General features: G+C 37.9%; 1 protein-coding gene across 4 annotated transcripts in view; it reads right to left on the bottom strand.

Moving 5' to 3' along the window:
- Positions 1 to 12,059, bottom strand: part of MLF1 (myeloid leukemia factor 1) — a 34,178-nt gene that overhangs the window by 10,016 nt on the left and 12,103 nt on the right. For 3 of the 4 annotated variants that reach the window (XM_004037913.5, XM_055381909.2, XM_055381907.2), the window contains exon 2: positions 2,813 to 2,960. In XM_004037913.5, coding sequence (XP_004037961.2) covers positions 2,813 to 2,960 — 148 coding nt within the window. Of the gene's footprint in view, positions 1 to 2,812; positions 2,961 to 6,463; positions 6,482 to 12,059 lie in introns of those variants that run through there. The other variant, XM_055381908.2, reaches the window with a different exon arrangement.

The raw sequence follows: 12,059 nt of genomic DNA, 5'->3' as shown, positions 1-12,059 counted from the left end.
ACTGGAGTGACAAAAAGTTGGGGTACAAAATGTAGTTGAGACTTCAGTGGGCCCTTAAGGCCTTCAAAAATTTTGTACACATTCTCCTCTTTCTTCCTTAAATGTTTCCTCCTGACTTTAAACCTAGTCAGTTCCTTCTCATGATTCAAGTATCACCACCTGAGAAAGGCCACTGCTGGTCACCTGTCTAATCCCTCCTTCACTTCCCCCCATCTCTGTATCATTACCCTGTTTCATCTCCTTCAGGGTACTGTGACTATCTGAAATTATTTTGTTGTTTATTGTCTATCTTCCCACTTTATAAAAATAATCTCTGAGGGCAGGGCGATTTTGTCTATTTACTACAATATCCCCAATACATATATAATAATTCCTGGCACTTAAGAGGGTTTAATAAATATTTGCGGAATGAATGAATGAATTATCTCTAGCTCAGCTCAAATCCATATATCCAACAGTTTACCAGATAAATCTACCTGGAAAACCCACAGATGCCTCAAATGCCAAACATCCAAAACTAAAATGATTGTTTTGACCACCTCACTCCTGTATCTGTACTGAATCAATGCCTTATCTCAGTGGCATTCCCATCTACCTTATTCTTCATGCCAGAAAAATGGGTGTGATACTTCCCTTCTCCCTCTCTACTGCTCCTTCAACCCTGTCAATCACCAAGTTCCATCCATTCGCCCTTTTAACTCTCTCTCAAATGAGGTAATTCATTTTTATCACCACAGACATTACCTAGTAGAAGTAAGCCATCACTAATACTTTACCAAGAATGCTTCAACAGCCTTCTGGCTTCCCTGCCTCCACTATGGTCTCTTCTAATCTTTCAAGAATCTGACTCTATTACCACTTTGACATAAGTCATCACTGCTTCCTCTGCTCTTAAGATGATGTTTACTCTCCTTACTACGGTCTAAAGAAGTCTCTGGTTACCTCTTCTTCCTCATCAGTATCTACTGTTCAACTCATACTCTAGGGCTAAGTGATACTAAACATGTTTTAGCTCCCTAGCCTCCAGGTCTTTGCACATGCTGTTTCCTCTCTGTTGAACAGTATTCCTTTCCCCTCCCTCCTTTTCTGGCTAACTTCTACTAATCCTTAAAGTTCAAGAAGTCTACTTGGATTGACCTGCCCCACCTCAAAAGGTGCTTTTTTCCATCTGTGCTCCCATAGCATGCTGAACTTCCTGATCATTTTACTCATAACTCTGTGTTATAACTGCTTTTTTTTGTTATTTGTCTTACTAAATACTCTGGTCAGGAGCGATAAATGTTATACCTGTATGCCAAACTTCAAGGAAACAAATGATTCAATTGTAGCACAAAATAATTTAAAAAAAAAAACCGTTTTCATGAGACTGTAGATACAAATGTTCCAAATTCATGTTATTTTCTGCTACTCCCCAGAATGCTTTTAGTGTGTTGGAAGCTAGCATCACAGACACAGCACAAAAACCCTAAGAAACAGGTGGTAGAAACGCTGGTTGCAGAGTGGCCATTCTTAAGAACAGACAAGAAAAAGCTGCCTGGGCAAGGTGGCAACAAAATCCTAGAGAAAGCAGTTAATCTGTGCTTTTCCAAACGTTGTGCTTATCTATCTACAGTTTAGTACTTTTTAAAAAACCTTTTGTAAAGTAATCATAAGCATGTGGAAGTCCCCAACTTTCAAACACAACTATGAGGATCCCTTTTGTAAATGAAGCAAATATTCATTCAATAAAATCTACTTTTTATTTTTGAAGATGAATTTTATATATGTTGAAATGACTTACTTCAGGAAACATGTGCCTAAACTTTCTAAGGTAAGTTTGATACTTGAAACAGAGGTTTTCAGTACAAACATTAAAAAGCCATTATGAAAGTGAAGCTGCATGCCAATTCAGTCAGCTTGAGTTAATGAAAAATAAATATTTGTCAGAAAATATTGCTAAAATGATTTGTGTCTTAAGATACGAACCATACCACCAAAATCGCCAAAAGGCACAAGAGAACAACTCGTTGCCTGGAAAAATAATATCCAATTCATTTGATTATGACATTTATTATACAGAAGTTTCTCAATTTACCAATTAAATGTTTACTGAGTTTCAAATTGCTACATTTCAATTGCTGAGATTCATCTTTATAGAAACCCCTGAGGGCTTGTTATCTTAGAACTATCATTCATGAGGCTGAAAAAGCAAAAGAAATAAAAGAGGCAAAAAAGAAAATGGTTACAATATATAAATATCCGGTTTTTTTTTTTTAATTTTTAGTTGAGTATGTTTGTAACCTCTAGCTTTGCTCTAAGGCAAGACATATGAAAATATATTTCAGTTGTAAGGCTTTCGAGATACAAGCAAAGGTTAATCTGAGCTTTGAAGGTCCACAGGTAACCATACAGAAGATTAGTGTTTCCTGGTCCAATAAAGACAATCCTTTGTAGCTTTTGATACTATTTTCAAGTATTAAAACAATGAGTATGGGAGAGAAAGGATATTTCCTTGCCTGTTCTAATTTCAGATATCAGAGGAAGTTATAAGGTGAGAAATGTATACATAAATATAAAAAATAATGGTTTAAGTTTTGCTTCTAATATATGCTTCTATGGACCTAACAGTTTTGGTAGCACAGTGGAATTCCATATAGCTGACAAGTCACTGTTCAGGATTCACCTTTCCAAAGGTCCCCCCTTTTATATAACAGTGATTTCTAGAACAAGAATATTAGTCATATCCTATCATTATAGATATATACTTCTGTAATACTTTTCTTCAAATTCCTACAGGGCCTTCTCACTAACTGTCTTAAAAAAAAGAACTTACAGTCAAAGAATCTTCACCATCATTATGTCCTCTACGATTATGAGCTCTCCCTCTACCATCAGAGATACTGAGCAAGTCTCTTCCAAAGGGTTCAGAAAAACTTCTCATCATCTGTCGCATATTTTCTCGGTGTGCAAGAATGGACTCACTGTTGAAAATATACATAATCATGAAAGATACAGTGTTGGAGTTTAAATAGTAAGTAGGCAGGTAAATACAACAAAGAATTATTTTGGGCTAATATGTTTGTTAGATAGAAGAAGAGTAGAAGAGAACTCTATTTTATTCATAAATAGAATAGAATTATCTCATAAAGATCCATTATTAGATGGTTCCCTACTTACAATGGTTTAAGTTAAGGTTTTTTGACTTTACTGTGGTATGAAAGCACTCCACATTCAGGAGAAACAGTACTTCAATGATCCATACAGCCATGCTGGTTTTCACTTTCAGTATAGTATTCAATAAATTACATGAGACATTCAACACTTTATAATAAAGTAGGCTTTATGTTAGATGATGTTGCCCAACTGTAAACTAATGTGTATGTTCTGATGATACTCGGTAGGTTACGTGTATTAAATGCATTTTGATGTATAATATTTTCAATTTGCGATGGGTTCATTGGAATGTAATCTTATCGTTAAGTTGAGAAGCATCTGTAGTTATAAATAAAATTAATGAAAACCTCTTATTGTTATCCAATATAATTCATTTAATGCATAATAAAAAAATCTTTATCCCATATTGCATAAAAATATCAACACTATAATCTGATGTTTACCCTTTCATCACAAGTCTCATTAAAGAACCTAAATTTTTTTTTTTTTTACCTTATCACAATGGTTTCCCAACTTTGTTCCAGTTGGACAGTTACTGACCCACTAATCAATTCCTTATTCCTCGTTCTAGAACTTAAGGTACACCATGATTGGAGCTCACTTTACCAAGGCAATCTTATGCTTTCCTGCAGCCCAGTGGAACTCCCTCTCCAATAGTCTGGCCTCCTTTCAGATTCTCCACTTCAGTTATTCTTCTTAGGTCACCCTTCCCCCTTCTAATTCCAATCCTCTGATGTCATCATAAGGAAGCTAGAAAGTTTTTTAAAAAATTTTCTTGGCCAGGCGTGGTGCCTCATGCCTGTAATCCCCGCACTTTGGGAGGCTGAGTCAGGTGGATTGCTTGAGGTCAGGAGTTCAAGACCAGCCTGGCCAACATGGTAAAACCCCATCTCTACTAAAAATACAAAAATTAGCCAGGTGTGGTGACGTACGCCTATAATCCCAGCTACTCGGGAGGCTGAGGCAGGAGAATTGCTTGAACCCGGGAGGCAGAAGTTGCAGTGAGCCAAGATTGCACCATTGCACTCCAGACGGGGTGACAGAGCCAGACTCTGTCTCAAAAAAAAAAAAAAAAAAAAAAAAAAAGAAAGAAATTTTCCTTGCAACTCCAGCTCAAAGGAGGAAGCTCAAAAATTCTGTCTTCTGCTTGTAAGTCCAAGTAGAAAGAGCTTTTCCTCTGAATTTCATAGTATTTGTATACATAAACCTATTCCAAAAGAGCTCAGATTTATTCACACATTACCTTGGAGGTTAAAAAAAGCATAATTGTTCCAAGTGTGAGTTTAAGATTAGCAAACTGCTTAACTGGATTTGTGCTTGTATGTATAGACAGATGTTTTCATTCAGCCTTGTTTAGGCATAATTTACATTCAACGAAATTTACCAATTTTGTTGTACAGTTTGATGAATTTTAAAAAGTGCAGTCATAACCTCCACCATAATTAAGATGTAGAACATTTCTATCATTCCAAAAAGCTTCCTCGTCTCTTTGGAGATAATTACCTGCTCCTAGCCCTAGTTACCATGAATAGGCTTTCTGTCATTATAGTTTGGTCTTCTCCAGATTTCATATAATGGAATCACATAGTATGTCATCTTTTGTGTCTAGCTTCTTTCCCTTAGCATAATGCTTCTTTGATTCATCCATGTTGTTCTCTATTTCAGTTCATTCAGTTTTACTGCTAAGTTCATACATATATCAGTATCATAATCACAAAACTGTTTTTAGTTTTTGGCTATTATGAATAAAGCTACTATGAATATTTATGTACTAGTCTTTGTGTATACATAATTTGACTTAAGTAAACACCTAAGAGCAAGGACTGCTGGCTTGTATTAGAAGAGTATGTAAATTTTATAAAAACTGTAACTGAGAGTTCCAGTTGCACTGCATTCTTGGTGAAATATAGGATAGTCAATGTTTAACTGTAGCCATTTGAGTGGTAGTGTCATAACATCTCATTGTGGTTTTATTTTGTATTATTTGTCATTCATGTATGTTCTTTGATAGAACTGTCTTTTCAAATACTTTCCCCATTTTTAAAAATCAGGTTATAAGAGTTCTTTATATATTCTGGACACAGACTTTTATCAGATACAGGTTTTAAATTTTTTCCCAGTCTTGGACTTGCCTTTTTCATTCTCTTAACATGAATATATTCAGCCACACAACCATGAATCTTTGTTAGGTCTTCAGTTTTTACCACATTTTGCTAATGTGTATAAGGATTTTGAGATGGGAAGATTATCCTGGATTATCCCAGTGGGCCCAATGTAATCACAAGGGTCCTTATGAGAAGGAGATAGTAGTGTCATAATCAGAAGATGCTACACTGCTGGCTTTAAAAATGGAGGAAGAGGCCAGAAGCCAAGGAACACAGCAGTCTCTAGACGCTAGAAAAGACAAGGAAACAGATTCACCCCCATAAACTCCAGAAGGAATGTAGCCCTGCCAACACCTTGATTTTAGCCCAGGGAAACCCATTTTGGACTTCTGATCTCCATCATAAGACGATTTGTTGTTTTAAGTCTCTAAATATGTGGTAATTTGTTATAGCAGCAATAGGAAACTAATACAAGTTTTTTAATTTTAATTTTAAAATATACAAAAGTCTCACTCCTCTTTTAGAGTATAAGTTCTTCTAGATTAGGAACTGTATCTTTATTCATTCATATTACCAACCTCTGTGCTTGACACACAGTATACATTATAAATGTTTATGGAGGGCTGGGCGCGGTGGCTCACGCCTGTAATCCCAGCACTTTGGGAGGACGAGGTGGGTGGATCACGAAGTCAAGAGCTTGAGAAGAGCCTGGCCAACATGGTAAAACCCCATTTCTACTAAAAGTACAAAAATTAGCTGGGTGTGGTGGCAGGTGCCTGTAATCCCAGCTACTCTGGAGGCTGAGGCAGGAGAATCACTTAAACCCAGGAAGTGGAGGTTGTGATGAGCCAAGATCATGCCATTGCACTCCAGCCTGGGCAATAGGGTGAGACTCCGTCTCAAAATAAAATAAAAAAAAATACAAAAATTCAAAATAAATAAATAAATAAATAATGTTTATGAATTTGAACCATCCTATATATCAGATGGTCCCCCTACCATTTCTTGGCAAAATTACTAACTATTCTTAATTAAAGGCTCTGCTCACCTTGGTGCTTGCTACACAGAGAAAAATCTCCACTGCAACCAATGCCTGCAGTCTTGAAGTTCCTCCTTAGTGACTTTGGATTTTAGGGGAGGGGAAACTCCTATTTAAACTATACTTGGTTTTCTCTGGCCCAAGTATTTTAGTACATGGGACTTACATGTCCTGATGATAGTTCCAAGGGCTTCTTGTGCTTCAGTTTCAGCTGCTGCAGAGTAAGACCATCTGTATGTCTGAGAAACAACACCCTCAAATGAGGTTTGTTTATGCCATATAAGCTTATGTCTTAATTGAGGCCATCCTGAATGTGGTCTCAAAATTTTGCGAATATCTATAAATATCTGTTTTTTATGATGCAGAAACACACGTATAAACTTTTTGTAGATTTGTAGTTCATTTTCCTGTCTTTAGATGAAAGCAACAAAACTGATGACTTAGAATGAGGGCAGTTTTTTTCTTTGTTTGCTTTTTGTTTTTTTTGGGTTTTTTTTTTGAGACGGAGTCTCGCTCTCTTGCCCAGGCTGGAGTGCAGTGGCGCGATCTCGGCTCACTGCAAGCTCCGCCTCCTGGGTTCACGCCATTCTCCTGCCTCAGCCCCCCGAGTAGCTGGGACTACAGGCACCAGCCACCACACCCAGCTAGTTTTTTGTACTTAGTAGAGACGGGGTTTCACCGTGTTAGCCAGGGTGGTCTCAATCAATGTGTTATTCTGACATAACATGTATTAGTTATCTATTGCTGTTCTAACTTAGCAGCTTAAAACAACATTTGTTATGTCACAATTTCTGTTGATTAGGGATCAGGAGCAGTTTAGGTGGGTAGTTCTGACTCAGGGCCTCTCTGTAGGCTGCAATGAAGTTATCATTTGAGGCTTTAGTCATCTCAAGTCTTGACTGGTGGAGAATCCACTTCCAAGTTCCTTCACACAACTATTGGCTAGTCTCAAAAATCTGCTTCTAAGCTCATTCAGGTGGACCTCTCCACAGTGCTGCTTTACATCATGGTAGCTGCTTTCCCCAGCGTAAGCCATCATGTGTGAGAGAACACCTAAGACAGAAGCCATGCTCTTTAATTTAATTAATTTATTTATTTTTGAGACGGAGTCTTACTCTGTCACCCAGACCGGAGTGCAGTGGCGCGATCTCAGCTCACTGCAAGCTCTACCTCCCAGGTTCATGCCATTCTCCTGCCTCAGCCTCCCCAGCAGCTGGGACTACAGGCGCACGCCGCCACGCCCGGCTAATTTTTTTCTATTTTTAGTAGAGATAGGGTTTCACTGTGTTAGCCAGGATGGTCTCGATTTCCTGACCTCGTGATCTGCCCGCCTCGGCCTCCCAAAGTGCTGGGATTACGGGCGTGGGCCACCGCACCTGGCCAAGCCATGCTCTTTTAAAAATGTAATTTTGGGAGTGACATCTTATCTCTTCTTTGTATTCTGTTTATTAGAAACAAATTAGTAAGTCTCAGCCCATGTTCAAGGGGAGATTACATAAAGGCATGAATACCAGGGAGTGGGGATCAGCAGCATGTATCTCTAACTTTGATGGCAATGCACTGTTTTGAACTCTGACTGATAAACTCCTTAATTGTTCCTTTTCCTTCTGGCCCTTTACAGAGCTTCTGAGTGTCACAGATAGGTTTCTGGTGTCTCAAAATGTTGATACTCTCAGCCTTGGGGCAGCCAGTGAGGACTGAGCCCTGGAGCTGGTTACCTATGCTCTGGTCTCTGTCCCTTCTCGTACCCCAAGTACATGGGCAAACACCTTTTAAAAATGAATGACATTAAAATGTTAAAAAGCACTGCTCCCTAAAGACATGCTTTCTCCAGTTTTAATCCATTATCTGTTCTCTTCCCTGTCCTCTAAGGACTACTTCAACTTGAACATCCTTAAAAAATCACTAGAGGTACTTATTAAAATTACAGATTCCTGAGACATATACCTAGAATTTTGATTTAGTATATCCCAAGCATGGCCCATTAACCTGCATTTTAGCAAGCATTCAGTCTATTCAACAATATTATCAGGAATCTGCATTCAATTTCTGGTTTTAATGCAAACTGTCTCATTTATTTAGCAAATATTTAATGAACACATATGTAAAAGGCATGGTTCCAGGTAGTGGGGATAGAGCCCTGAACTTTGGAGGTCTAAAGCTAATTTTCAATGTCCTATTGGCCAAGAAGTTGGCATACTTTCCAAAGTACTCAAAATATAAATTACAAATAATGATAAAGCTATGATTAAATATTTGCCTTTTTATATTCTAGTAACTTGAAACCTTATTATATTTCCACATTTTTTCCTTAATCAGCTTTTCCTCTTTATGTCTCTATTTCTACTAAAGGCACAACCATTATACTCCAAGTCATCCAGGTTCAAAACTTCAGGTATGAGCTAGTCGGGGGTTTTTAATCTGTCCTGTGCTAGCTCCAAGGAATGGAAAAATGGTGAGAAACAATTCCATTAAAAGAACAGGGGAAGAGATAGCATTCTAGTTCAGTCTCTCTCCATCAAGAAAAGTTGATGATGGTTTACTTCTGAATTACCACTGCTTCTTGTATCTTATTATTTCCTTCCTGGATTCTAACATCTAGTAATTTGAACACAGTAAACCCTTAGTATCTTACGTCTAAATTCATTTCACACTCAAACTTAAACCATGGCTTGCTTGGGCATATAAATCTCCATTATTTCCTCTCAGTATTTTGATAATATTGCTCCATCGTCTTCCTACATCTAGTGTAGCTGAACAGAAGTCAGATGACAATCTGGTTCTCATTCTTTCTAAGAAATCTACTCTCTGGATGCTTTATGGTTTTTTTTAATATATATTTTTAATGTACCAAAATTGCACTTTCATGGGTCCAAGTGTAGATTAAAAAAAATTATCCCGACAACCACCAAATTGCCCTTTTTCTTTTTCCTTTTTTTTTTTTTTTTTTTTTGAGCCGGAGTTTTACTCTTGCTGCCCAGGCTGGAGTGCAATGGCGCAATCTCGGCTCACTGCAACCTCCGCCTCCTGGGTTCAAGCAATTCTCCTGCCTCAGCCTCCCCAGTAGCTGGGATTACAGCTGCCTGCCACTATGCCATACAAATTTTTTTGTATTTTTAGTAGAGATGGGGTTTTACTATGTTGGCCTGGCTGGTCTCGAACTCCTGACCTCAGGCAATCCACCCACCTCAGCATCCCAAAGTGCTGGGATTACAGGCGTGAGCCACCACGCCCAGCTTAAACTGCTCTTTTCAATCTGAGTTCCAAAACATTTCAGCTTTTCATTAATTCTAGAAATTGTTCTTAAATTACTTCTTTGGGTATTTACTATTACCTTTTTTCTATCTGTTTGCCTTCCTTGTCAAACTTTTTTTAAAGCATATTTTTCTTATCCTCTGTGATTCTGTGTTGAATGTTGGAAGAAATTCCTTGACTTAATTTCCAAGCTTACTAATTTACTCTTTGCTTGTGAACATTCTGCTTAACTCATTTTTCTAAAAAAATTTAATTTCTGTGTCTCTGGTTCTTTGTTAAATGGCTGCATTACCCTCTGACATCTCTAAAGAAAATATCCTCTCCCAACTCTGAAGATATATCTTAGTCAATTTTTGTGTTGCTATAGAGGAATACCTGAGGCTGGGTAATTTACAAAGAAAAGAGGTTTATTTGGGTCATGGTTCTGCAGACTGACAAGAATCATGGAGCCAGCATCATCTTCTGATGAGAACTTCAGGATGCTTCCACTTATGGAGGAAGGTAAAGGGGAACCAGTATGTGCAGAGATCACATGGTAAGAGTGGAAGCAAGAGAGGGGTGGGGAGGTGAAAGGCTCTTTTTAAAACAACCAGCTCTCAGCTCTCTGGGAACCAATAAAGTGAGAACTCACTTACCACCTCACCCTAACCCCCAGGGAGGGCATTAATCTATTAATGAAGGATCCACCCTCCCATGACCCAAACACTTCTCATTAGCTCCCACTACCAACGTTAGGGATCAGATTTCAACATGACATTCTGAGGGTCAAACATCTGAGCTATAGCAAGGTTTTTTTTTTTTTTTTTCAGACAGAGTCTTGCTCTGTCTCCCAGGATGGAGAGCAGCGGCATGATCTCGGCTCACTGCAACCTTAAACACCCAGGCTCAAGTGATCCTCCCACCTCAGCCTCCCTAGTAGATGAAACTACAGATGTGCACCACTGTGCCTGGCTAATTTTTGTATTTTTTTGTAGAGATAGGTCCCACTATGTTGCTCAGGCTCATTAGCTATCATTAGTATTAGTGTATTTTATGTGTGGCCCAAGACAGTTCTTCTTGCAATGTGGTACAGAGAAGCCAAAAGATTGGACATCCCTGTTAGACTTTCTATTGGTGGGGGGGGGGGGGGGGGGTATATACATAAAAAAGTATACACACACACACACTTTCTTTCTCTATGGAGATTAAATATCCTTTCATTCCTTGCAAGCATATTTTCCTTTACTTCATTGGGCAAAATTTATAACAACTGCTTTAAAATTTTTGTCTTTTAATTCTAACATATGGGTCTTTTCAGGATCAGTGTCTTATTTTTTTATCTGGAGAATGGGTCATATTTTCCCGTTAAGTAATTTTGGGTTATATCTGTACATTGTGGATATTATGTTGTATAGGGTCTGGATTTTGATATATTCCTCCAGAGTTTTGATTTTTTAAAAATAGGTAATTAATCTGGTTAGCCTTAAAGGTCAAATTCTGTCTCTTGCGTGGTAGCTCAAATCTCCATTTAGTTCATTTATCCTTCTTAGCTGAACTGCTCTGATTCTGTCTTATGCATACGTGGTTAAGCCTTAGACAGATTTGTACAGAATTTATTCACAGTATTTGATGCTCACTCTTCTCTGGCTCTCTCCTTTTGGGGACTTCTCTCCCTCCCTTTCCAGTGACTGTGGTTATACTGAACTCTGTCTTTGGTTGTTAGGAAAAAAAGACTTTAAAGGTCTTCGAACAGTTTTAGTCACTCTACATGTAAGACAATTAGGCTAGAATTGTCTTTCCTTTTGTTCAACTGTTGAGACCTCTCCAGCATATATCTGCTTTTGGTCATTCTTTAGCATCTTTTCCAGTAAGTTGTTTTTGTATTTCATCCTGGGCTTATAAAGTTATCTGCAAGAGAGTTGGTCCAGTTGGAGCTCTGTTGGTCACAGTAGAAATGAAAGTCTCCTCAAGATTTTAGGTACACTATTTTCTAGAATCTTCTTTGTTTCATTAACTTTGATTCCTTAAGTGTTGGTTCTTCTGTTTGGTTAGCATAGCTTCTGTCTTTCATGGTGTCAGTTTTTATCAAATGTTTGAAATAATATATTTAGAATAAAATAAATTAATGAATGTCAGGAAATGAATAAAAGTAAAGTTACTTCCACAGAATTGAATTGGGGGGAGTAGTTGTATGTGTACTTGGTCCTACAGTTTGGTTCAATATCTGAGACTTCCATTTTCCATCTCTGTCTCTCAGACCTTGCACTGCTCTTTTATTTGTTTTTTAAGTAGCTTTCCTGTTTTTACATGCTTCCCAAACTCTTTAATTATAAGAGCGAATAGACATATCTTTTTTCTATTAAATTAGCTTCTCTAGCTAATTTTCTTGTTCTTCCCTTTCTTTCTTTCCCTTTATTTCTTTTTTAAACAACATTTATTGTCTCTCAGTTCTGGAGGCTGGAAGTCTGAGATCAACGTGTTAGCAAAGTTCATTTCTCTTGAGGCCTCTTCTCTCCTTGACCTGCAGA

Source organism: Gorilla gorilla, chromosome 2 (genome assembly GCF_029281585.2).
Source record: "Gorilla gorilla gorilla isolate KB3781 chromosome 2, NHGRI_mGorGor1-v2.1_pri, whole genome shotgun sequence".
In the NCBI taxonomy this organism is placed as follows: Eukaryota; Metazoa; Chordata; class Mammalia; order Primates; family Hominidae; genus Gorilla; species Gorilla gorilla.
This window is presented reverse-complemented; position numbering and strand designations above follow the sequence as displayed.